Consider the following 27,499-nt stretch of genomic DNA (forward strand, 5'->3'; position numbering starts at 1 on the left):
ATGTGATCCTACTTTTTTGGGGTGAAAAGAGGGAATCCATTTGTCACCACTACGGGTGAATTAAACTGCTGGCTTTAAAACATAACCTTTATGGGGCACCTGGGTGGCTCAGTCAGTTAAGCGTCCGACTTCGGCTCAGGTCATGACCTCACAGTCTGTGAGTTTGAGCCCCGCGTCAGGCTCTGTGCTGACAGCTCAGAGCCTGGAACCTGCTTCAGATTCTGTGTCTTCCTCTTTTTCTCTGCCCCTCCCCTGTTCGCACGCAAGCGCTCTCTCTCTCTTTTTCAAAAATAAGTAAACATTAAAAAATAATAATAACCTTTATGTTCCACTTTATATAAATTGTTTAAATTACCAAAATAATACATATACATGTTCAAAAATTAGAGAAGGCCTTGGAATGAAAAGCAAGAGTCCCTTGCCTTGTTCTTTTCCACCCCAGTCTTGTGTCCTCCTTTATCAAATAAAAAGTTGTACTTTTAACCTTATTCTGCTTTTTGAATGAACTGATAGCACTATGTTTTGTGTGGCTATGTTTAAATTCTTATATTGCTTAATCTACTCATTTATGATATAACAAAAATACATGTATACATTTGTAGATTTTAAGCCTTTACTGAAAACAGATCTCTAAACAGTCTGACTTGGAGCACAATATTTGCACAGAGGCTTCCCTAAAGGAAGTATAGTTCAGTGACAGGATGTGTGTCATCATAGTGATCTGGGTTTGAATCCCAGATATGCCACTTACTCACTGTGAGACCTTAGGCAGTTTTCCTGACTTACTAAAAATCATTTTCCTCATGCAAATTAAGGATATGATAATTTCTTTGTCTAGAAGTTACAGGGGTTAACCAAGATGTAATTAAGCATCCTACCATCTTCTCTTTCTACTTTAATTATTGCTGTGGCTCTTATATTGAAACCTTTACTAAATGGGTTCTAGTCATGATTTTTGAAAGGTGACCAGTTAATCTTTCAATTTTAATAAAAAGAAAACATATAACCAGTTTAGAGTAAAGCATAACTGCTAATTAAAAACACTTAAAGTCTATTACCAAAACACTTTTTTTTGGGGGGGTGGGTAATTTGAGTTAAGACTTGTTCATCTGAAATCAGTTCCTCAGATTATGATGGTTTGGTGTAGGGGTGCCTGAGTGGCTCAGTCAGTTAAGTGTCTGACTCTTGATTTTGGCTCAGGTCATGATCTCACCACTCATGGGTTCGAGCAGGGTGTTGGGCTCTGTGCTGAGCATGAAGCCCGCTTGGGGTTCTGTCTCTTCCTCTTTCTCTGCCCCTCTTCCACTGGCATGCACTCGCTCTCAAATATTTTTTTAATGATGTTTAGTGTATCACGGTACGTATGTTAAGCTGCTGAAGCAGAAAGCCAACTACACAAGAACTTAGACAAGATAGAGATGTATGTCTGTCTTGGGTAATAGCCAAGGGGTCCAGGACTACTAGAGTAGCTCTGCCATCTTCACCACATGGTGCCCATTTTTAGATCCAAGGGAATCACTCCAGTCTCGTCTTTCATCCAGTGAAAAAGAGAAGAAGCCACATGAAAATTAAAGTAAGAACCCATAAAGAAAAATTAGTAAACTCATCTATATGAACATTTTCTGCATTGCAAAAAAATACCTTAAGGGGGGGGAAAAAAAAACTTAGGGGCGTCTGGGTGGCTCAGTCGGTTGAGTATCCGACTTTGGCTCAGGTCATGATCCTGCTGTTTGTGGGTTAGAGCCCCATGTTGGGCTCTGTGCTGACAGCTCAGAGCCTGGAGCCTGCTTCTGATTCTGTGTCTCCTGGGGCGCCTGGGTGGCTCAGTCGGTTGAGCTACTGTGGCTCAGGTCATGATCTCACAGTTTGTGAGTTCGAGTCCCGCATCGAGCTCTGTGCTGACAGCTCAGAGCCTGGAGCCTGCTTCTGATTCTGTGTCTCCCTCTCTCTCTCTGCCCCTCTCGCACTCATGCTGTGCCTCTCTCTGTCTCAGAAATAAATAAACATTAAAAAAATTTTTTAAAAATATTCTGTGTCTCCTTCTCTCTCTGACCCACCCCCACTCACACTCTGTCTCTCTCCTTCAAAAATAAATAAACATTAAAAAAAAATACATACATACATACATACTTAAGTAGGGGGCACCTGGATGGTTCAGTCAGTTAAGTGTCCAACTTTTAGTTTTGGCTCAGGTCATGATCTCACAGTTCGTGGGATCAAGCCCCTAGCCAGGCTCCATGCTGGCAATGCAAGGCCTGCCTGGGATTCTCTCTCTCCCTCTCTCTCTGCCCCTCCCCTGCGCATGTGCTGTCTTTCCCTCTCTCTCTCTCAAATAAGTAAACATTTTAAAAATACCTTAAGCAAAGTCATAAATTAGGGGAAAACGTCCAAACCATGTCAGAGGACTAATTTCCTTGGTATGGAAAGAGTTCCTTCAAGTAAATCAAAAAGAAAAGATCAATAATCCTTTAGAAAAACAGGCAAGAGGAGGAAAATATATTTCACAAAAAAGGAAAATATAAATAGCTTTCAAACATATAAAAAATTACTCAATCTCACTCATATAGTAAAGCTACAAATAAAGCATCCTTTTTTACCTATAAATTTAACAACAACCCAAAAGGTTGATAATGCTCTCTGCTGCCTAGGACACAGGGAAGCCATCCATCACCTGTCAACAAATATGTGAGTTCCTACAAAGTGTCAGGTACTATTCTAGGCACTTAAAGGACCGTAGTGAACTGGAATGAGTTCCTGCCCTCAAGGACTCTACTTTCTGGTTGGAGCTGGGGGGGAAGAGTGGTAGGAAAGACAGAGTAAACATGTAACCAAATAAGATTGTTTGAGATGGTGATAAGTGTTGTATATAAAATACAATAAGATAATAGAGAATAACTCAGAGAAGATCATTTTAGAAAATTAGGCGAAGGGTCAGCAGACTTCTCTGAAAGGTAACATTTGAAGAGGAGGTACCTTTGTAAAGATTTAGGGAAAGACCAGTCTAAAGGAGTAGGAGCTGGGGGGCACTGGGTAGCTCAGTCAGTTAAGCATCCAACTCTTAATTTCAGCTCAGGTCACGAGCCCATGGTTCATGGGATCAAACCCAGCGTTGGGCTCTGTGCTGACAGCATGGAGTCTGCTTTGGATTCTCTCTCTCTCTCTCTCTCTCTCTCTCTCTCTCTCTCTGCCCATCCCTTGCTAATGCGCTCTCTCTCTCTCTCTCAAAATAAATAAACATGTTTTTTAAAAAATAGAGGAGTAGAGCCTTGTATTAGTCAAGGTTCTCCAGAGAAACAGAATCAATAGAGTCAAGATATAGGTATATAGATAAAGATTTATTATAAGGAATTGGCTTACACAGTTATGGAGGCTGAGAACTCCCACAATATGCCATCTGCAAGCTGGAGACCCTAGAATGTTGGTGGCATAGTTCCAGTCTGAGTCCAAAGCCCTCAGAACCATGGAACCAGTGGTGTGAGTTCAAGTCAAAGCCTGAGAACCAGGAGTGCTAATGGTGTTAAGTCCTAGTCTGAGGGCAGGAGAAGACCAGTGTCCCAATTCAGACAGGTAGAGAGAGAGAGAAAGACTATAACCTTCCTCTTCCTGTTTCTTCTATTCAAGCCCTCAACAGATTGGATGGTGCCCACCCACACTAAGGAAAGCAGATTGCTTTCTTCAGTTGGCTGATTAAAATGTTAATCTCATCCAGAAACACTCATAGACATAGCCAGAAATAGTGTTTAACCATATATCTGGGCACCCCATGACCCAGCAAGTTGTCACATGAAAGTAACCATCCCATACCTTCAAGTAAAGAGGCCCTGTGTTAGTTTCCTAGAGCTGCTATATCAAAATACCACAAATTGGGTACCTTAAAACAACACAGATGTACCATCTCATAGTTCTGGAGGTCAGAAGTGAAAATCAGTAGGGCCTTGCTCTAAAGCCTCCAGGAAAGAAACTGTTCCATGTCTTTCTCCTACCTTTTGGTAGCCTCAGGCATTCCTTGGCTTGTAGATGCATCACTCCAGTTACGTGGCTGCTTTCTCCCTTTGTGTCTCCACGTCATCTTTCCTCTGTATCTATATCTACATTCAAATCTCTCTCTCTCTTTTTTTTTTTAATAAGGGCACCAGTCTTACTGGATTAGGACCTCATTTTAACTAGATTACACAGAATACTGTGTATTTCCAAATAATATCACATTCCAAGGTATTGAGGGTTAGAACTTCAAAATATTTTAGGGGTGTGGGGGAGAAACGCACAATGCGATCTGTAACAGGCCCTAAGATTATAATAAGACTGGAGACTTACGCTTCTGAAATTAATGGACCAGCTTATTAAAGCCCTCCTGTCCCTCTGAGAACAACCAGAAAAACGAGGCAGAATGTAAAAAACAGCTTCTTGAAGGTATCAGAAGCTGCCATGGCAGTAATGCCTTAAGAAGCTTAGAATCATAGACAAGGGAAGCATACAGAGAAGAGCCTGACATTTGGCATTGCTTTTTCCCTCAGAGCATTTAAGTTGTAAGCAGTGGTTAATAAGCTGAGCTGAAAGCAGCGATCTAGAGGCTAAGAAGCTAGCTGAGATCACAGCAATTTTACAGGACTAAAGGGACAAAAACTGGAGTCCAGGACCCATTATCATGAAGGGCCTTGGTAAATACCCTGAGCTTTTCATTGGGATTCTCTATGAGTTTCAACCTAGAAGGTGTGTAGTGGATATAGATCAGCCTGTAAAAAGAATGAAACTCAGCTTCTAATCATCTTAATCCCTGCTTGGATGAAGGTGATCTGCCTTATAAGAACTTGCCAGAAGCAAATGTGTATCTTCTCTGAAGGAAAATAACATTACTCCAAACCTCACATTACTTCTTCAAGTGATCATGCACAAGACTTATCAAGCATACCAAGAGATGTGATTGCATGACCAAAATCAAAAGGAAAATAGATAATAAAAACAGATAAAAATAAAATTTAAATAAACAGATCCATGGAAGATACAGGTCTTGGGAGGATCAGAGACAAACTTTTACAGTAACTGTGATGAGTGAATGATATGGGGAATTTTATTGGAGAACTAGAAACCATAAAGAAGCAAATTGAATTCTAGAACTGAAAAATAACTAAAATTTAAAGCTAAATAGATGAAAATAAATCTCAACAGATGGATTTAACAGCAGGTTTATCAGAAGTGAAAAGAGGTTTGGTAAAACTGGAAAATAAGACAAAAGATATATAGACAAAATCACAGAGCAAAAAAAGAGTAGAAAATACAGAAAAGAATATGAGACATGGGAAACAGTATAAATGTCTAATATATATATAATTGGATCCCTAGAAAGAGAGGAAAGAAGTTGTGGTGGAGAATCTTCTAAAACTGATGAAAAATATCAGGCCACAGATTCAAAAGTACTGTGAACCCCATTTAAGATAAACAACAAATCTGGGCATGTTTAAATGTCTTCCAGCCAGGCTGGAAGATGGTAACACAGAGAGGGAAAGCTCTTGTCAGTGAGGTTGGAGGCAGTAGATTAGGTAATGAGTTTGGATTTTATTCTAATTATAACTGGAATCCATTTGAGGATTTTAGTCAGGAGAGATATATGATCTTCTAAGATGACTTTTCTGTTGTGTGGAGGATGCATTGCAGATAGACCACACAGGTAGTGGGGATGGTTCAGGTGAGCAATGCTTGCATTGGTATGGCATTATTGCTATGGCATACCATACAGAGATGGTATGATTCAGGATGGATTCTGCAAGGTAGACCCCTCCACTAATGGATTGGATGTGGTAAATGAGGGGGAAAGAATTGAGGATAACTTAGACCTTTGAGCATATAGATAGGTAATGGTGCTATTTATTAAAACGGTAAAGGCTCACAGTGAAATAATTTGGGGGACCAATAAGCAGAGATCAGCAGGCCTGTTTTGGCCGTGTTAAATTGGAGGTGTCTGTGAGATTCCAAGCAAGGATGTCCAGTACTCATTTAAAGATACTGGTCTGAGGGGCGCCTGGGTGGCGCAGTCGGTTAAGCGTCCGACTTCAGCCAGGTCACGATCTCGCGGTCCGTGAGTTCGAGCCCCGCGTCAGGCTCTGGGCTGATGGCTCAGAGCCTGGAGCCTGTTTCCGATTCTGTGTCTCCCTCTCTCTCTGCCCCTCCCCCGTTCATGCTCTGTCTCTCTCTGTCCCAAAAAGAAATAAACGTTGAAAAAAAAAAAATTACAAAGATACTGGTCTGGGTACCTAGGTGGCTCAGTCAGTTGAGTGTCCAACTCTTGATTTCAGCTCAGGTCATGATCTCATCATTCATGGGATTGAGCCCTGCATCAGGCTCTGTGCTGACAGCATGGAACCTGCTTGGTATTCTCTCCACCCCCCCCCCCCCGCCCCTTCCTAGTTCATGCATGCTTACTTGCTCTCTCTCTCAAAATAAATAAACTTTAAAAAATAAAAAATTGAAGATACTGATGTGGTACTCAGGAGAAGTCAGAATAAAGACAGAGACATGAGAGTTAGCAGCATATGGTTTTTATTTAAAGCAACAGACCTGAATGGGCTCACCCAGGGGGATAATATAGACAGAAGACAAGAGACCCTGAACCAAATCCTAGATCAGTCTAATACTCAGAGGAAGTATAAATTACTGTTAGCAGAAGAGGAGCAAGAATTCCTATATATCACATATTACATCCTTTTGGCCAGATCTTAATCATACTGCCACAGCACAAAAGGAAGGTAGAAAATGTTGTCATTATTTTATTTTGGGTAACCAGACACCCATCTAAAAATGCAGGTTTCTATTACTTTGGTGAGCAGGGAAATGGATAATTGGAGTACAACTAGCATTTTTTCTACAGAGGTTAAAACAGGAGTAGGTCCAGCAAAGGAGAGTGAGAAGAAGCAGCCATTGAGGTAGGAGTAAAACCAGGCCATTGCAGCACCACAGAAGGTTAGAGAAAAAAAATGACGTTCTAGAAAAGGAAGTGGAGAGGCCAATCTTGTCAGATGCTGTTGAGGGGTTAAGTAAGATGAAGACAGAGCCTTTGGCTTTTACAAAAATGAGTATCATTGATAACATTAAGAGCAATTGCAGAAGGAAGATGAGGACAAAAACATATTTGAAATAGATTGAATTTAAGTGGGATACAGCAAATTGAGAAGTCTTTTGAGGAGTTTGGCTGTAGAGGGGAGCAAAGAATTAGCTAGAAGAGACAGGGATCATCTAGGTAAAGTTTTATTTAGTGCAAGGTGCTATTAAGGGATATCACAATAACCTAAGAAAGAAGAATAATTTGAGAATTCATAATAGGGGTAGATCTAGGGGAATGGCCATGCCTGACATCAATGGGACAGGAAAGGGGAAGGGCAGCAAATATTCATGATAATAGAGTTTACCGTAGATTGCTTCTCATATTATTTAAATTCACCACTTTTTTGGGTGGGGGGGCCTGAATATGGTATACTTTAAAAAAAATTTTTTTTTAATTTATTCGTTTTTTGAGAGACAGAGCATGAGCAATGGAGGGGCAGAGAGAGAGGAAGACACAGAATCCGAAGCAGGCTCCAAGGCTCTCAGCTGTCAGCACAGAGCCCAAAGCGAGGCTCAGTCTCACAAACTGTGAGATCCTGACCTGAGCCAAAGTCAGATGCTTAACCAACTGAGCCACCCAGCAGCCCTATGGTATACTTTATTGGTGGTACATGACAAGGTAGGGCTCCACAAGTTCCCCCTTCTTCAGGAGGTCTAGGGTGGATACTGTAGAGGTTGGGAAATTCTCAGTGTCAGGTGAGGGAGTGAGTTGGGACAAGGACTCCCCAGCAGCTGAAGATCTCTCTCTTTCTCTTTCCGGGGCTGCTGGTTCAGGAGGTTCTTAACTCCTTGAAGGCCATAACGTCCACCACCCAGTTGCTGTAGCCAAATTCATTTGCCATACCAGGAAATGAGCTTGAAAGACTGGTCATTGAGAGCAATGCCAGCCCCAGCATTAAAGGTGGAAGAGTGGGGTGTCACTGTTAAAGTCACAGGAGACAACCTGGTCCTCAGTGTAGCCCAAGATGCCCTTGAGGGGGCCCTCTGATGCCTGCTTCGCCACCTTCTTGATTCATCATATTTGGTAGCTTTCTCCAGATGGCAGGTCAGATCCACAGCTGACATGTTAGGAGTGGGGATACAGAAGGCCATGCAAGTGAGCTTCCCATTCAGTTCAGAGGTGACCTTTCCTACAGCTTTGGCAGTGCCAGTAGAAGAACAGATGATGTTATGGGCAGCCTTTTGGCCACCACACCACAGCTTTTAAGGGGGACTGTCCATGGTCTTCTGGGTGGCAGTGATGGCACAGAATCATGAGTGGCCATCCGTGATGCCAAAGTTGTCAGGGATGACCTTAGCCAGAGAGGCCAAGCAGTTAGTGGTCCAGGACTCACTGCTGACAATCCTGAGGGAGTTGTCATACTTCTCACGGTTCATGCCCATCACAAACATATGGGCATCATGGGGCGCCTGGGTGGTGCAGTCGGTTAAGCGTCCGACTTCAGCCAGGTCACGATCTCGCGGTCCGTGAGTTCGAGCCCCGCGTCGGGCTCTGGGCTGATGGCTCAGAGCCTGGAGCCTGTTTCCGATTCTGTGTCTCCCTCTCTCTCTGCCCCTCCCCCGTTCATGCTCTGTACTCTCTGTCCCAAAAATAAATAAACGTTGAAAAAAAAAAAAATTAAAAAACATATGGGCATCTGCAAAAGGGGCAGAGATGATGACCCTTTTGGCCCCACCCTTCAAGTGAGCCCCAGCCTTCTCCATGGTGATTAAGACCCCAGAAGACTCCACAACATACCCACCACCAGCATCAACCCATTTGTTGGTGGTGGGATCTCACTCCTGGAAGATGGAGATGGGCTTTCCATTGATGAAAAGTTTCCTGTTCTCAGATTTGACTGTGCCATTGAATGTGCCATGGGTGGACTCATAATGGAACATGTAGATCATGTAATTGAGGTCAGTGAAGGGGTCATTGATGGTGACAAAATCTACTTTGCTGGAGTTAAAGGCAGCCCTGATATCCAGGTGCCCAGTATGGCTAAATCTGTTTCCTCTGACCTTCACCATCGTGTCTCAGGGACGCGGCTGGTACTGCACCAAAAGACGCAACTGTCCATTGAAAGGGGAGGAGCAGGGGCGCCTGGGTGGCGCAGTCGGTTAAGCGCCCGACTTCAGCCAGGTCACGATCTCGCGGTCCGTGAGTTCGAGCCCCGCGTCGGGCTCTGGGCTGATGGCTCAGAGCCTGGAGCCTGTTTCCGATTCTGTGTCTCCCTCTCTCTCTGCCCCTCCCCCGTTCATGCTCTGTCTCTCTCTGTCCCAAAAATAAATAAATGTTGAAAAAAAAAATTTAAAAAAAAAAAAAAAAAAGAAAGGGGAGGAGCAGAGAACCTAAATTTACCACCTCAAGGATGGAAATGGTATAAAAAAGAATGAAATCTTGCTATTCAGAACAACGTGGGTGGACCTAAAGGGTATTGTTATGCTAAGTGAAATGTCAGAGAAAGACAAATACCATATGATTTCATTTATAGGTGGAATCTAAAACACAAAACAAATGATCAAAACCCAGAAACAGACTCATAAGTACAGAGAACAAACTCCTGCTTGCCAGAGGGAGGGGTATGAAGGGATGGCAGAAATCAGTGGTTAAGAAGTACAAACTTCCAATTATAAAATAAGTCACAGACATGAAAAGTACAGCATAAGGGAATATAGTTACTAATATTATAATAGTGCTGTATGGTGACAGATGGTGATGACACTTACCATTGTGAGCATTGTGTGATGTTTAGAATTGTCAAGTCACTGTGTTGTGTGCCTAAAACTAATATAATGTTGTATGTCAACTATACTTCAATAATAAAAAGATGGAAATGGTATATAATGCATTATATCTCATTTATGCAAGAAAGATGAGATAACTCCGTTCAACAAACACATTTTTAAAAGTAGGTCGGGAGAGGAGAGTTTGACCCTCGTATATCGAGGGTTCACCCTCATGTAATGGCAAACACGATACAGAGTATAAGGGCTTTGTTCTAAGTGTTTTACATTTAATTCACACATATGCGTGGTGTCCTAAATCCAGAGATTTGGCAAATTAGTGTAGTTATAGATTTCAAATTGAAATTAAAATGTTAAGGTATCTATATATTAGGTTTTTGTTACTTTCCACTTTTGCCAGTCTTGGTCACATTAGTTAAGAGGGCTTCTATACGAACATGGAACAATATTTATGTTATGGGGTGTGTGTGTGTGTGTGTGTGTGTGTGTGTAAGGTCTAGAACAGTGTGTGTAGTATGGTATATTTGAATAAAAGGGGAATACATAACATCTTTTGGACTGTTCCTAAAAATTGGTAATAATGGTTATCTCTGGGGTGGGGGCTTCAACTCTTATGAAAATCTACAGTGTTACTAATGTGCTTACCAAGTAATTTTTTTGATAACTAATTTCACTTTTCTTTGGTGATTCAATTTCTTACAGTGTGTCTATGACACTTTAGTGATTTCTTCTTCAGGGTAGATTAAATATTAGTTTGTCTTCTTACCATTTGTCTCTTTCAGATTTAAGTTAAATTCTAAAATAAAATTCTGGTAATTTGGGGGGTGGGGTGGGATGGTCATCCAAATAGTTGAATTCAAGGTCATCAGAAATTTACTATCAATATTTTCCAGCATGTAAATATGTAAATATCTACTTCAGGATTATTTGACATATATTTAATTTTATATCTTCAATCATATGATACCCTTATAGTGTTTTTTATCTTTGACAGGAATTAAAAGGTGGAAAAGCTTATGCAAAGGTAAGTGGATGTTATTTAACTCTTTTAGAACTTATGACTCTTGCTGTTTATAAGCTTAAAAATCAAATGGTTTGCTCTTCTTTTTTTAATGTTTATTTTCACAGAGCATGCACACACGAGCAGAGTAGGGGCAGAGAGAGAGGGAAAGAGAGAATCCCAAGCAGGCTCCACACTCAACACACAGCCCAACATGGGGCCCAATCTCATGACCATGAGATCACAACTGCAAGATCATGACCTGAGCCACTACCAAGAGTTGGACATTTAACTGACTGAGTCACCCAGGTGCCCCTCAAATGGTTTTCTCTTCTTATTGCTCTTCAAGTTGGCTGTTTTTAAATATAGATTTCAAATTGAAATAAAAATTGGAGGCACACCTGGATTGCTCAGTTGGTTGAACATCTGACTCTTGATTTCGGTTCAGGTCATGATCCCAGGTTTGTGGGACTGAGACCCACGCTTAGTGTGGAGCCTGCTTGGGATTCACTCTCCATCTGCCCCTCTCCCCAGCTCATGATCTCTCAGATAGATAGATAGATAGATAGATAGATAGATAGATAGATAAAATAAAGCAACTTGGAGATTGAACAACTGGACCCAACAATAAATTATAGACATACTCTTTCTAAATGCTGATTATGGGATGTTATTCTTACATTTCAGCTTCCCTACTAGAAGATGATCTCTGGTTTCCATTAAGCAATAGGATCTATTAATTCAGTCTGTCCTGGAAAGTATTCCCAATCCCACCTCCCCCACCTCCAGGGTTTTAGGACCTCTCCTCTGTGCTCTCTTAGCACTCTATATACATGTTCACTAATCTCCTTTATACTTTCACTACGTAAATGGAATTACTAATGAGTGTGCTCACCTCTTTGCTGAAGAGAAGGAGTTAGTAATTAGTAATACTACCAGAAACCCACATACTCCTCTTTTATTTTCAGTCTCTGATGGTATCTCCATCAGTTCAGTCATCAGAGCCAAGGATGGGGCACTAGCTTCAGCCATCAAATCTGCCTAACTCCTTAAAACTCCTTGGTTGCAGTGTCAGTTAGGATGCTCTTTGCTATAAGCAACAGAATACCCTTCTTACCTAGAGATTTGAATGTCACAAAACAAGTAGGTATGAAATACAGTTGAGATAGGAGATAGAGCTGCTTCAGGATTAGTTAATCCACTAAGTGAAGAACATCATCAAGAACCCATGTTACTTTTCTCTTTTCATTCTTCCATTCTCTGTGTGATGACTTTGTCCTTGGCTAGCTGTTCTCATGGTCACCAGGTAGCTCGAGTTTTAGTCCACACGTTCACATATGACAAAATGCAGCTGTTTCTCTATGTATGGCTTTGAGTGAGAAAACTTTTCCTAGTTGGACCTCAGAGAATTTCCCCCATAGCTTTCATTAGCCACAACTAGATGATATCCCCACTCCTAAACCAGTCATGGACAATAGGAATGGATTGCCATGGCTAGCTTGTGATTAGTCTCACAGTTTAACAATGAGCTAGGGATTGGGTTACTTTTCTTTTCCACATAGATGAGCTAAGAGTGGACACTTGAATAAAATCAGGGTTCTGCTAACAAGGAATATCAGAACATTGAATAATGGTGGGTAAGCAAAAAAAAAAAGGATCTGCTGTGATTGACAAATCCTGTGACTTCCCCCTTCTAATTTAAAAACCATCCCTTTTTTTCCACTCCCAAGGCCAGTGCCTTAGGTTATACCTTCATTATTTCTTATTTAAAACCTGCACTGGCCTCCTATCTTTTGTTCTCTGCCTCTGATGTTTCCCTCTATCCATCCTCTACATTACTGCCAGAGTGATCATTCTGAAATTCAAACACAATCATTCTCGCCCTTTTAATTCTTCAACAGCTATCTATTGCCTGGAAGGGAAAACGAAATGAAAAGTCTTCAACCCAACATTTAGATCCATCTTGGTTTACAAATCATCTGTCTGTACATGCATATACTCCTTTTTTTAAAAATTATTTTCCAGAGTTTCTTTTTTTTAAGTTTATTTATTTTGAGAGAGAGAGAGAGTATGTGGGTGTGAGCAGGGAAGGGGGAGGGGCAGAGAGAAAGAAAGAATCCCAAGCAAGCTCCATGCCATCAGCACAGAGCCTGACACTGGGTTCAATCCCATGAACCTGGGATCATGACCTGAGCCAAGATCAAGAGTCGGACACTTGTCCAACTGAGCCACTAAGGTGCCCCACTCACTTACTTATTCTTATGCTTCAGACATACTGCGCTCAGAAAATTCCTGGAGTGTGCCATGCTCTTTTAGCCTCTTTGCCTTGTGACTTGATGTTTTCCCTGCCATGTATGTGCTTCCCCCTTCCCTTGTCCTGTCACCACTTAGAACATTAAACACTCAGTTTAGTTGTCCTTTCCCCTGAGAAATTCTCTTTTCCTTTCTGTCTTGTAATTGTGCCTTCCTCTGTCACAGCACTTACACTTTTTATAAGAATTTGTTTTCTTTCTTTCTTCCCTCACTAAACCATGAGCTCCTTGAGAATAGGAGTGATTTACATTCCTGATGCCTGGTGTTACCTGAAATGTAGATGCTCAAAATTGTTTGCCAAATGAAGTAATATCTACCACAGATGTAGCTAGTGTCTATGTACACTTGCCATTTTAATGAGACAGTTATCTCAGTGAAGCCAGAGACAATCCTAAGGAAATGTGGACTATCTTGTGCCTCACTAGAATGTAAGCTCTTTCAAGACAGTCCTTATCTGTCCTGTTCATCACTGTTTTGTGGGGTCCCCAACAGGGCCTAGCACATAAAAGGTGCTCAGTAAGTGTTGACCTGCAGCCTAAAATATCACGTTGACATACCCCACCTTTTAATATGCTTTCTTAGTGATGACAGACCAGATACCTTTTTTTTTTACTTGAATTATGCATAATGACACTATAATACCAGCATTCTAATAGTGGATAGTGGGCCAGTGGGCTGGTATTTGTTCAACAGATATGTATTAACTCCTACCATATGGCAGGCATTGTTCTTGACACTATTCTGAGTACTGTGGATATAGCAGTAAACAAAACAGACCCAAATTCCTGCCTTTATGGAGCTTATATTCTCATGGAAGGTTGGAGGGGATGGACAGTAAACAAAATAAATATGAAATATGTATGTATGTGATATGGTAACAACTACTAAAGAGAAGAACAAGGCAGGTAAGGGGTAAAGAGAGACAACTACAGGGTTAGAGAGGGAGGAAGGAGGCAAGGCATTTAGAATGGTCATGGAAAGCCCCTTAGATGACATTTGAACGTAGACCTGAATGGAGTGAGGAAGAAAGCTACAAGATCTAAGAATGTTTCAGGCAAAAGAACAGTTAGTGTTAAAGGCCTTGAGGTGGACTTGGCATTTGCAAGTAAAAGGACATTGTGTCCAGAAGAAATAAGAAATAAATAAGATAAATACAAATAAATAAGAAAGCAGGGAAGTGAAGCTGACAAGGTAGTGGCCAAGGATGAAGGGACCAGAGACAGTCAACATAGACGACTCTTTCAAGGAGCTTTGCTATAAAAGGGAGCAGAAAAATAGTCCAACAGACTGGACAGAGATGTGAGATGAGGTTTTCTTTTGTTCATTCAGATGGCAAAAACTCCAGCGGGTCCACGTGGTGGAATGGGAATGGTTCAGTAGAGAAGGGAAACTTGAGAATGCAGAAGAGAGGGAGGAATTCCTGAAGCAGTGAACTTGAGTAGGCCGGAGGACAGTGGGTGGCCTCAGATCGGAGCACAGCCAGTTCACTTAAAATAAGCAGGCCTAGCTGCAGGCAGGTGAGTAGATGTGGCTGGCAGTAAGAGCTTGTGGAAGTTAAGCACTTTTTTGATTGCTTTTATCTTCTGAGTGAATTAAAAAGTAAGGCATCAGCAGAGTTTGGATGGAAAGGAGGTGCTGGAGGTTTAAAGAAAAAGGATAATGTATGAAATAGAGCCTTTGGATGATGTGCAATCAAATAGCCACGTGAATCTTCACATGCTCATTTGGATGTGGCTTTGCCCTGGATGCATCCAGGCTATTCTTCTGAACCCCTAAAAGGTACTCCCCTAAGGCCGGAGTAGCCACGTGAAAATTAAGTAGATGTCACCTGTGGCCTGATGTGTTCTGACTTACTGCATTGGGAAATTGTGGCCCTTTAATTGGTCTCAAAGTTCTTACTCTTCATTCTTTCTGTACCAGTTAAAAGCTACTAGGGGCACCTGGGTGGCTCAGTCGGCTAAGCGTCCGACTCTGGCTCAGGTCATGATTTCACGGTTCATGGGTTTGAGCTCCTTATTGGGCTCTGTGCTGACAGCTCAGAACCTGGAGCCTGCTTCGAAATCTGGGTCTTCCTCTCTCTCTGCCCCTTCTCAGCTCATGCTCTGTCTCTTTGTCTCACTCTCAAAAATAAATAAACATTTTAAAAAAATTAGTAAAAGCTACTAAATTAATGCTCCAGCCTGTAGTTAAAATCTTCATCTTGAATGCCATTCATATGTGTCCAGTATGTGTTTTTAAATATTAAAACAGGCAGCTTAAAATCATAGCAGTGCTTGAAATGGCTAATACTCTTCATTAGGTATTCAGGGAGATGTGCTTAATTACAAATTCAAAACATTTTTTGTTGTTTTTAACAAAAGATTCCATATACATTTAGTCATGTAGAACAGACTTAGTTTGTAAAAAAAAAAAAAAGGGGGGGGTGGGGCATATTTCTTTACTGCTTGGAAACGGGAAATAGAAGTTGAACAACATCAGAGGGAAGAGTGCAGGACAATCATTGGTAACTTCAGAAAATGGAGAAGAACCTGGGTCATAATGAGAGGGAGGAACAGCTTTCAGCTGAACTTCTGGATAGCAGCATAGAGCGTTGTTGTGGGGTGCAGCTTTGGGGAAGGGGAAAAGAAAGGTAAAGAGAGATCAGCAAGGCAATGTGAAAGGTGGTGAAGGAGAAGGGGCTTATACCAAAGAAAATGTCTGATACATTTAAATCATTCTACTTCTTGCACTTAAAGTAAGAATTTAATAACCTGCCACTATCTGCAGTCACCAGTGATTAACTGGGAAAGGAGCCAGAACCAGAATGGGGAGAAGAAAGTCTGATCAGTTTTCTATATGAATATGCAGATGATCATGCATGATTGGTCTGCTGCCGTTTCCCACAGTGTTGGATGAGTACTGCTGCTACTTGGAATGATTTTAATTGTTTGATAAACATTATTTTTACTTCAACAGTTATATATTTCAGTGTGTACAGGAAAAAATATATATTTAGTGCATCAAGTCTGTGATTTCAGAGATCATATTGCTTAAGAATTGAAAAGGTGATATATTTTAACAAAAAGGTGAGCCAATCTTAAGATACACATTAAGCAAATAATGGGGCAGATATTGTTAAGATGGCCACACTTGCAAATGACCGTTGTTTGAGAAAACTTGTCTAGAGCATGGGTTGAATGTTTATTTTAAGGAGAATATGATAGAAGCCTAGTAGATATTCTATTAATATAATTCCCTTTCTTTTCATAGCTGGGCTTTGCAGATCTAAACCTGGCAGAGTTTGCTGGATCAGGAAATACCACTCGTCGCTGTTTACTGGAAGGCTATGATACCAAAAATACAAGACAGGATAATTCCATTCTTAAAGTAAGCATGTTTTGAGATTTACATGTCAACAAATGAGAATCTCTGCCTTTGAATAAGCATAGGTATACACAGTCAAGGGCAAGATGGGAATCAGTACTGAGATCATAAGCTGACCACACCACACTGAAATACTCACCTTCAAGGGAAAAAGGCTACCCATATCACAGAAGCAGCAAAAAGTAACAAGTGTTCACCTTCATGATCCTAAGGTGTTTCTGAGGCTGTGAACATTCAGGGAATAGTACATACAACTGCTACAGCATCAGGCTCATTGACAGTAAGGAGCATGATGAATGAATACCTTAAAACATGTATGACTCCCGAAAAGTGACTTCCCAAGCAGCTATGGTGGGCACATAGAAGTCACTGGGTTCTCTGGTAACTAGTAAAGTGACAGGTGGAACTCACTTTGGGCATCTGCGATGTTGTTTCCAAGTAGCATCAGCAGCCCCATAGTGTGGTGGCCACAGAGAACACATACGGTTGGTGGGAGTATTAAATGAGACCAGTTCTGAATATGTTTGTAAAGTGTCTTGTACCTACTAAGCCTCACCGGACAGACCTTTTGCTGTATTTTAGTTAGTTTACCCCTTGATGGTAAGTTATCTAATGATAAGAAAGGAAAATAATTCCTAGTAAAAACTGTATGGTCGGAAGTTAGTGGAGCAAAGAATTACCCTATACCTACACTTTTCAAACTTTGTTTTCAATAAATATAACTGAAAAAAATTTCAGAGTACTTGCATATACCCATGTAAGGTAAACAGTGTTCTTCAGATGGGGATAGATTCTCTCCATTTTATAGATGAAGAAGCTGAGACTTAGAAGGTTAAGTGTCTCACTAAAGTCATCAGTCATCAGTAGCAGAGCAGAGACCAGAATGCATCTCTACCATTATGTAGTCAGTGGTCTTTTCATGTTGCCATGCTGTCTAAGCATCAGACTCCGAAGAAACAGGCTGCCCTATTCCTTCTTAGACTGATCCCAAACAAGCTGAACAAGCCGCTAAGTTTCTTCATATTTGCAGTGTAAGAAGAAAGATAATCCTTCTCTGAATAGTGTTTTCATTAGGAACTGAAATGACTTTCTTTTTTTTCTTTATTTTTTTTTTTAAGAAAGAGATGGAAGGCACATGTACACGCATGCACTCAAGCAGGGGAAAAGCAGAGGAAAAGAGAGAATCTTTTTTTTTTTTTAATGTTTATTTATCTATAGAGGGAGAGAGAGAGCATGAGCAGGGGAAGGGCAGAGAGAGGGAGAGAGAGAATCCCAAGCAGACTCCACACTTTCAGCACAGAGCCTGAAGCAAGACTTGATCTCACAAATCATGAGATCATGACCTAAGCCAAAATCAAGAGTCAGGCTCTTAACCTACTGAGCCACCCAGGCACCCCAAGAGAGAGAATCTTAAGAGAGAAACACTGGGTGTGGAGCCCAACATGGGGTTTGATCTCACGAACTGAACCGTGAGATCATGACCTGAGCCAAAATCGAGTCCCACACTTAACCGATTGAGCCACCCACGTGTTCTGGGAAATTTTAAATTCCATCCCCTGCTATTCCTTAGGGCCAGCTCCTGGAGTAGTTTCCTTTTGGCTCTCCATTGATCCTTTCACACCATTTCTCCCACTTGGCCCTACAAAGAAATTACTCTTTTATAGATCATACCACTCTGTATCACACACACTGTCTCCCTGCCTGAGCTGTCATCTCCTGGTCACCTAGTTACCTTCTCTCTCCTACTTATGATGACTTAGCTCCTGGCTGACAGTTTTTCTTTCCATCCCTTCTGTCATCATTTTTTGATGGCTCCACCATCTGGTGGGTGATCTGTCCCTGCAGACTGTCTTTTCTGTGCATTCTCTCCCTCTAGCTAATCTTTCATGTACCTAGGACCTCTCCTTTCCTCAAACTACCCTTCTCCAGGAACCTTTTCCTTTTCTTCACCTCCATTCCACACCCCATGGTCACAGTCTAGACTTACCTCTAGAAATCCCACCACCTCCAGAATTTTAGTTCCAAGTATCCCCTGCCCCCATCTGTTATGTTTCCAGTCCTCTTGGTCTACTGTTCACTTGGCTATCCTTAACCTGACCGCTCTCACTGTCTACCAGCCTCCACTTGTTTCCACTTCCCTCTTTATCCAGCTTCGATTCTGGGATCCCTGATTATCCTATGCTCAAAAATATTCCTCGCTCCTTTGCCCCTGTCTCCCTCATTGCTCTCCCCTGAGTAATCCCCGACCCCAGTCAGACTCAACTGTCCTCTCTGGACTTGCATCCTAGTTGCCGAATGTTGCTGGGGGGGGGGGGGGGGGGGGGGAACATCATACAACCATCCAGCTGCCATTCCTTCAGTCTTGCTCCCTGACATCAAGCAACTGTACTTCCTTTGAAAGCATCCTTTCCCATTTTTCTAGAGACTCTATTGTATACCTTCTTTCTCCTTGGATCTCTATGCACCACTCTTACTCTCAACTGATGGTCTTTCTTTATCCTTTATTGAGAAAACAGAAGCCATTAAATCAAATTCCCTCATATTCCCATTGCCAAATTTATGATTCTTCCTGTCTGTCCAGCCCTGTTATCCTTTTTGCCCTGGTTACAATGAAGGAAATGCCCCTCTCCCTGTCAGAAGTCAATCGCTTCCCTTGGGTTGAAGAATCCAGAGCTTGCCTAATCCAGAGCGGTGCCACTTGGACTATCCCTTCTCCTGACGTTCTCTATCTCTAGTGAATCATCCTCATTAACATACGGAGAAACAGCTCTAGTATCTGCTGTGTTTAAAACAAAAACCGCTTCTCACCTCCTCCAACCACTATCCTACTCTCTCTGTTCTGCTTCCCCACACAATTTCTTAAGAGCTGCATGTGCCATCTCCCTCCCTCCTCAGACATTAAAGATACTCAAGAGTGCTGTTTTGACGGAGTTAGAAACCAGACTGTGGTGGAGGGGATAAGTCTACCATCGCAGCAGGCCCAGACGCACACATTTAGTAAGTGTAGTGCTCAAAGGGGAAAAGAACAGCAGTGGAGGCACTGGGGTGAAGAAATAAGAAAGAAATGAGGTTGGTTATATTAGGATACATGTCAGCCACTATATCTCTTCCTCTTCGTAAAGACCGTGGGTTTTAGTATTGTGCAGTCCTAGCTTCAGATCTCAGCTCTGCCCTTTATTAGCTACCTGATCTTGAAAATACTAATATATCTCCTGAACTTAAAATGAAAGTATCCATCTCTCATAGGAGTGTTGAAGATCCAGTGAAATCTTGCATTATAAAACACAGCTTATGCCTGGCACATAATTAATTCTCAAATCATGATTGCTGTTAATGTTGTTGTTGTTACTACCGTTATCATTATTACTCCCAGAAGAAGGAAACAAGGTCCTATGGCTGAGTCTTTTTTTTTTTTTTTTAATGTTTATTTATTTATTTTGAAAAAGAGCTCCAGTGAGTCCGGGGGAGGAGCAGAGGGAGAGAGAGAGAGAATGAATGAATCCCAATCAGGCTCCACACTCTGCACAGAGACTGACTCGGGGCTCCATCTCACCACAACCACAAGATCATGACCTGAGCTGAAATTAAGAGTCCAACACTTAACCAACTGAGCCATCCAGGCGCCTCCTCCCCCCCCCCCCCCCCCCGCCCGCTGTGGTTGAGTCTTAAAAGACAGTCACAACTAGAGAACAGCAGCATTTCAGAAAGCATTAGCAAAGGTTTAAATTCTGATCTAAAGCTGGAACACGGGCCAGAAGCATTGTGCTCTTGCAAGCCACTTCAGGCAGCCCATGAGGCAACAACATGGCAAGTTGGAGAAAAACATTCCAGACACTTGGGCACCACAGGAATTGGGGAGGAAAGACAGATAAACTAGACCAGCACAGCACACACCCACAGAACTGTTATGAGGGCAGCACTTGCTTTTTGTTTCCATCTTTTCCACTCTGATTTTTGCAGTTACAGAGTTTTGAATGTTAAAAAGTGGTTTTAAATCTGTGTCTGTATAAAGCAGCAATTTAATACTAGATGTAACCCAATTAAGCTATCATTTTATTTAATACTTTCTAAACAGAAAATATTGGCCTAGATTCTGTGGTGGATGCATAGATTAGCGGAATGTGGCTTCTCCTCTCAAGGAAACTTTTATAATCACATTTCTTTTCCTAATATTCAGGTTTTGATCAGTATGCAGCTGATGTCTGGAGACCCATGTTTTAAAACGTAAGTTGAAGCTTTGTAAATGAATTATTTATCTGAAAGTATAAAAGTGGTTTCTTTTTGTTTGTTTAAATTTTTGCATTCATATTTCATAATATTTACTAGGGAAGGGACTGTTCTTTTTCTAGGAGACTGACCTGACCCACATAGAAGTTACTATTACCTTTTACCAAACAAGCTCCCCACAGTCTAAAATTATTTAAGCTATAGGTCTTTTATCATCTTCAAGTTTTGGGTGAAACTATACAAATTAAATGTTTTAATTTGACCCCCGCAGACTTACTCATTTCTTCAACAGATACCTCTTAAGTGCCTTACCATGTGCTAGGCCCTATTCTAGACACTAGAGAAACAGCAGTGAAAAAAAATTGACCAAGTCCCTGACCTCTTGGAGCATGTATTCTAAGAGGAAAACAGATAACGAGCTAATAAATACACGTATAATTTAAAAAGAGCAATGAGGGTTTTGGAGAAAAATAATGCAGGGTAGGAAGGCATGGTGGGGAGAAACGTTGCTGTTTTAGAGTATAGTCAAGAAAGTCCTCCCTGGCAAAGCTGATATTTGAGCAGAGACCTAAAGGAGGTGGAAAGCACGCCATGCAGACATTTGGGGAAAGAGCATTTGAGTTAGAGGAACAGGGACAAAGGTCTTGAGGGAGGAGTGTGTTTGTCGTGTCCCAGGAACTGCCAGGAGACCAGTATGTCTAGAACAGAGAGAATGAGGAGTAGGGGGATTGGAGATAGGATCAGGTGATGAAGAGTCTCGTCAGCCACTTATAACCTGAGTGAGACAATAAGCTCCTGGAGGGTTTAGAGCAAGGGAATAAAATTATCGGACTTATGGCTGCTAGGTAGAGAGTAGACAATTTGGGGAAGCAACGACAGGAGGAATGGCAGAAATAGGTAAAGGGTTAGGAGGCAGTTTCAGTAGTCCAAGGTTTAGGGCCTGAGTAACTAGAGAAATGGTTTTTCCACTTACTGAAATAGCAGAGCCTCTAAGAAAAACAGGTTGGGGGTTGGGAGCTTGGATGTTAGGCATGTCAAATAGGATTTGAGATCCCTATTTAACATCCAGCCAGGCACATCATGTGGGCAGTTGGACATAACACTAAGAGTTCAGTGGGGAGGCCCGAGCTGAAGACATAATTTTGGAAATCATGACGTCATCAGCACATACAGAGCAGTTAAAGCCATGCTATTTGGTTAAATGACCTAAAGGGAGTGACTATAAATAAAGAAAAGAACCACAGACTGAAGGGTGGGACACTCCAGTGTTGGAGGTTGGGGAGATGGGGAAGAATCAGCAAAGGAACAACCTGTGAAAGAAAAGGAATGAACCAAAGGGGAAGACTGTCCTGAAAAACCAAGTGTGGGACGTGTTTCAAAAAGGAAAGGGTAATTGCCTGTGTCCCACACTGTGGAAGTAGATCACGGAAGATGAGGACTGGAAACTGACCTTTGGATTTGCTGTCCAGAAACCACCAGTGCCTTTGACAAGCATTTTGATAGATTGCTGGAAGCCTGTAATCTTTCTGGAGTGGGTTAAAGAGGGCTTGAGAAGAGAAAAATTGGAGACAGCATAAACAATTTTGCTGCAAAAAAAGGAACAGAAAATCAAGTTACAAATAAAAAGAGGATGCAGGGTCAAGAGCAGGTCTTTGGGTTTACTTGTTTGTTTGTTTGTTTGTTTTTTAAGATGGGAGATAGTATTTGTGTACAGATCTGAATGGTTCGGTAGGGAGAGAGGGGACACAGAAGAGAAAAAGGACAGTTGCTAGACGGTGTCCTTGGATTGTCAAGAGCAATGAATGCAGAGAATATGGCTTTAGATGCAGTTATATGAGAAATGGAAGCATGTAGAAGTTATTTTCAATTTTCTCCTTATTTCCTAGTGAAATAGGAAATGAGATGATCATTGAAGAGTGCGGACGGGAAAGATGGCGATGGGTTTGAGGAAAGAGGAAAGATGTGGAAGAGTCCTGTCAGAGTGTGGGAGAGTGAGCTGAATGGGGAGAGGCTTGCTTGTTAGCAATACTGAAGACACTCAATTACAAAAGAAAATTAATTATATATCACTTGAATATCAGAAAAATATATTTAGTAAAGGAAAGAAAACCTTAATTTTTCGCTGTGCACCAACTTCCATGTTTTTAATAGTAACATCCATATAGTTCCCTATTTACAGTGTTTTGTAAAGTTGAAAATACATATTTAATAAAAAATCAATTGATTAAACTATGCATTTTACTATAACTTACCTTTCCTGTGTTGTCATCTCTTGAACCGTAATTTCCTGGCTTCTTTCTTTATATCCTGCTCTGTTGAGACTAAACAATTTTTGCTATGCTACATTTGGCTTCTTAGGTAACAGTGTTTTTCTAGTGGAATCAGTTTAAGGAAAAATGAGAAAATGAGCAGCAAAACAAAGTGGAAGGAAAGGAATTCATCATTCCTTCTCGTGAACTTAAGAATATTCCCTTTCTGGCCCTTTCCCTACCATTTTATCTCTCCACTTGTGCAACTCAAATACTGACGAGCTCAAAAATATCACCTTATGTTCTGTATTATCTCTGGGAATGTAATTCTGAGAGTCTAGAATTTATATTTATAGGAAAGATGTTTATAACTCATTAGAATAAACAGACTTCACCTAATCCCAAGATACATAAAAATATTTCTCAGGAGAACCAAACTCCCAATAGTTATTTTCTCTTTTCTCTGAATATCTGAAATTGTACAACTGTCAGTGGAAAAGGATCAACTCTGACCCATCCATGCACTTATGCATACTGAGTATGGACTGAATAGAAAAATGGTGAGGGACGCCTGGGTATCTCAGTTGGTTGAGCATCCGACTCTTGGTTTTTCAGCTCAGGTGCTGATCTCACAGTTTATAATATCGAGCCCAGAGTTGGGCTCTGCTTGGGATTCTCTCTTCCCTCTCTGTCTCTGCCCCTCCCCTATGCACATGTGTGCACACATGCTCTCTCCCTCTCTCTCAAAATAAATAAATAAACTTTAAAAAAACAGAAAAGTGTTTAAACTACTGATGTAAAAAGTAAATTATTTGGAGGGCACCTGAGTGGCTCAGTCAGTTGAGCATCCAACTCTTGATTTCAACTCAGGTCATGATCCCAGGGTCATGGAATCGAGCCCCACATTGGGCTCCACGTTCAGCATGGATTAGGATTCTCTCCTGCTGCCCCTTTCCCCCACTCGCTTGCATGCATGCTCTCTGTCTCTAAAATAAATAAGATTCTGTCTCTCCCTCTGCCCCTCTCCCCTGCTCGCACTTTTTCTCTAAAACAGAAAAAAAGCGGGGGGTGGGGGGGACCTGGGTGGCTCAGTTGGTTGAGCATCCGACTTCGGCCTAGGTCATGTTCCCGTACTTCGTGGGTTCCAGTCCCACATCAGGCTCTGTACTGACAGCTCAGAACCTAGAACCTGCTTCCGATTCTGTATCTCCCTCTCTCTCTGCCCCTCCCCCGCTTTGTCTCTCTGTCTCCCAAAAATAAATAAACATTAAAAAAAAAAACTTTTTTTAAGATAAAAGTAAATTGTTTTTATTATATTGTATTTCAGTATATCTCAAATATGTAAAATCACAGTACTTTAGAGCTGAAAAGAGTGTTGGAATTTGTCCAGTCCAGTGATTTTTTTTCAGAATATTTAGCCACAAAATCTTTGTGTTCAAATGTATTATAAATCTCAATATATAAGTTTTTTCTATTGAAAAAAGATATAGTACTTTACTACCCCTAAAGTCTCTAAGGGAGGAGCTTCATCAAGCCAGTTTAAAAGTATTATAAAATCCAAGTTCTCATTTTACAGATGGGGAAACTAAGGCAAAAACAACTGAGTCACATGACTGAATATTTCTAAGACATAGATGTAAGTAACTGCTGGAGAGGTTCATCCTACTATTCTTTCTGCTTTTGTCTGTCTTTGAATTTTTCAGGATATAAAGTTTTTAAAAACCTCGGGGCGCCTGGGTGGCTCAGTCGGTTAAGTGGCCGACTTCGGCTCAGGTCATGATCTCACGGTCCGTGAGTTCGAGCCCCACATCGGGCTCTGTGCTGACAGCTCAGAGCCTGGAGCCTGTTTCAGATTCTGTGTCTCCCTCTCTCTGACCCTCCCCCATTCATGCTCTGTCTCTCTCTGTCTCAAAAATAAGTAAACATTTTAAAAAAAATTTTTTTTTAAACCTAGAGAAACTAACAAGAATACAGCAGACCTTCAGCATTCTCAGCTTTAAATTCTAGTTTTGACTTTTTTTTTAATGTTTATTTTTGAGACAGAGACAAAGCATGAACGGGGGAGGGTCAGAGAGAGGGAGACACAGAATCTGAAACAGGCTCCAGGCTCTGAGCTGTCAGCACAGAGCCCGACGCGGGGCTCAAGGACCACGAGATCATGACCTAAGCCGAAGTCGGCCGCTTAACCGACTGAGCCACCCAGGCGCCCCTAGTTTTGACATTTTATGAGCATAGGATCTGTACCATAATTTGTATCATTTTCTGAAAGATAAATTTCATACCATAAGGCCTGTATTTATGAATAAGATAGCTGGTAAGTCACCCTCTACCTACCTGCCCTGGACTCTGTTTTGTAGTTCTCTGCAAATCATCAAATATCCGACTCTTGTAAAAGAATGAAACTGGCTAAAAAAAAAAAGCCAACCACTAGTGCTAATAAAGAAAAAGGATAGGGGCCCCTGGCTGGCTCAATTGGCGGAACATGCAGCTCTTGATCTCAGGATTGTGAGTTCGAGCCCCACGCTGGGTGAGATTACTTACAAAAATAAAAATCTTTTTAAGAATTTTAAGAGAGGGGCTCCTGGGTGGCTCAGTCGGTTGGGCATCCGACTTCAGCTTAGGTCATGATCTCATGAATGTGAGTTCAAGCCCTATGTTGGTCTCTCTTCTGACAGCTCAGAGCCTGGAACCAGCTTCAGATTCTGGTCTCCCTCTCTCTCTGTTCCTCCCCCGCTCGCACTCTGTCTCTCTCTATCTCTCAAAAATAAAGATTAAAAAAATTTTTTTTTAAGAATTTTAAGAGAAAAAGGATATTTTGAGAGAAAAAATACATGCTACACTGACATCTGACAATATGGTGGTAAAGTAGATCTAGGGATGATAATCCTCTTGAATAGCTAGGGTTCTGGAGCATTCATATTCTAGAAGGAAGGAGAGTACTATTTGTCAAAATGATTTAGTAAATATTACTGTCTTCCAATTTAAATGTTGAAACAACTCTGATACAGTATCTGTATTTTTTAAGTGAGGACCCTGAGGCTCCGAGGTTAAGGAACTAATTTGTCCAGGGTCCCAGGATTCACTCATTTATTCTGTACGTGTGCATTGATTGTCTGCCATGTGCTAACATTTACCAAACTTAAGTAAGGCCAGCCCCTGTTCTGAAAAATTTACTCCTTCTGTGGGAGACAGACACAGAACATATGATGCTACTGAGGCATGGATGGTAGAGTCCCTAACTACTTTTTCTTGAAATGCAGGAAAGTGTTCACTGAGGGGGTGATACTGAGCTAATTTTTAGAGGATGAATAGGAAATTATCAAGCAGAGGAGGTGGGTAGGACATTCCAGGAATAGAAAACGTCTTGCATGAGTTTATGGCATTGTTACAGGGCATGAATATCAAGTACGTACTATTGTCACTTCAGGTCATTTTTCACATACTCTTAACGTTGCTGTGACATTAAAATAAAATCTCATCTCTTCGTTCTGTAATTGAGCTATATTAAACAAGTTCTTATAAGGGATACAAAAACATTTTCAGAACAAAAAGGGGTAATAGAATAAAAACTGACACACGTTAAGCACAGTGATTATTCAACCTGACTGAGTTGTGTAGGGAGACTTAGGAGAGCTGCCAAGGCCCCACTATAAATTTTGGACCATAATTAATATCAGTCCCCATGGACTGATTCAATAATTCAAAACTATTGAATTTTCTCTGTAATGCTTAGTTACCCCAGTTAACTAAGTTAGTGAAGAAGGCTCAAATTATCAAGGGTTGGGGTTCTTCAAGTGTTTTGAGACCTCAGAACAAGGGATGCCAAACTGAAGGTATTGCTAAAAGTATCGTGGCCCTGAAGTCAGGCTGAACAGGAAAGAGTGGAGCCAGAGGGAGACAGGGAGAAAGGGAACAGGCCACAGGCTGGGAGCACTGAAAGTTGGAAAACAGGTCTAAGAGGTAGAGGGATGGAGACACTGGAATCAGGCCACCTGTGAAAGGAGGAACAAAGGACTTGGCATTAAAAAAATAGGACAGGCAGGCATGAGTCACCATCAGTGATTAATGACTGGGACTGTAGACTCCATTCTTTGTAAGTGTATTTGTTTTGCATGTTACTTTTTCTTATGGAATATTGAATGCAGGGCTTTTTAGGCCACTATTATTTCACACTATTTAAAAATACAGCCTTTGGTAACTGAAGAAGTAGGTCTAGGCCAGACTACAAAGGGCCTTATAAAGAGTTTGTGCTTTAAAAAAATTTTTTTTTTTCTCAACGTTTTTATTTATTTATGGGACAGACAGAGACAGAGCATGAACGGGGGAGGGGCAGAGAGAGAGGGAGACACAGAATTGGAAACAGGCTCCAGGTTCCGAGCCATCAGCCCAGAGCCTGACGCGGGGCTCGAACTCACGGACCGCGAGATCGTGACCTGGCTGAAGTCGGACGCTTAACCGACTGCGCCACCCAGGCGCCCCAAAGAGTTTGTGCTTTATCTGAAAGGAGCTATTGACATGCTTTTAA

The 27,499-nt window shown here is 41.4% G+C and overlaps 1 protein-coding gene across 4 annotated transcripts in view; it reads left to right on the top strand.

The window, feature by feature from the left end:
* EEIG2 (EEIG family member 2) overlaps window positions 1–27,499 on the top strand; it is a 94,197-nt gene that overhangs the window by 50,116 nt on the left and 16,582 nt on the right. For all 4 annotated transcript variants that reach the window (XR_015254944.1, XR_015254943.1, XR_015254945.1 and 1 more), the window contains exons 3-5: window positions 10,817–10,846; window positions 16,385–16,501; window positions 20,676–20,722. Coding sequence is in view for 1 of the 4 variants with exons in the window: in XM_086717727.1 (XP_086573853.1) it covers window positions 10,817–10,846; window positions 16,385–16,501; window positions 20,676–20,722 (194 nt within the window). In the remaining 3 variants the exon portion in view is untranslated. The remainder of the gene's footprint in view (window positions 1–10,816; window positions 10,847–16,384; window positions 16,502–20,675; window positions 20,723–27,499) is intronic.

This window comes from Puma concolor, chromosome C1 (assembly GCF_028749965.1).
Source record: "Puma concolor isolate L17-30 chromosome C1, mPumCon1.1.hap2, whole genome shotgun sequence".
Lineage (NCBI taxonomy): Eukaryota > Metazoa > Chordata > Mammalia > Carnivora > Felidae > Puma > Puma concolor.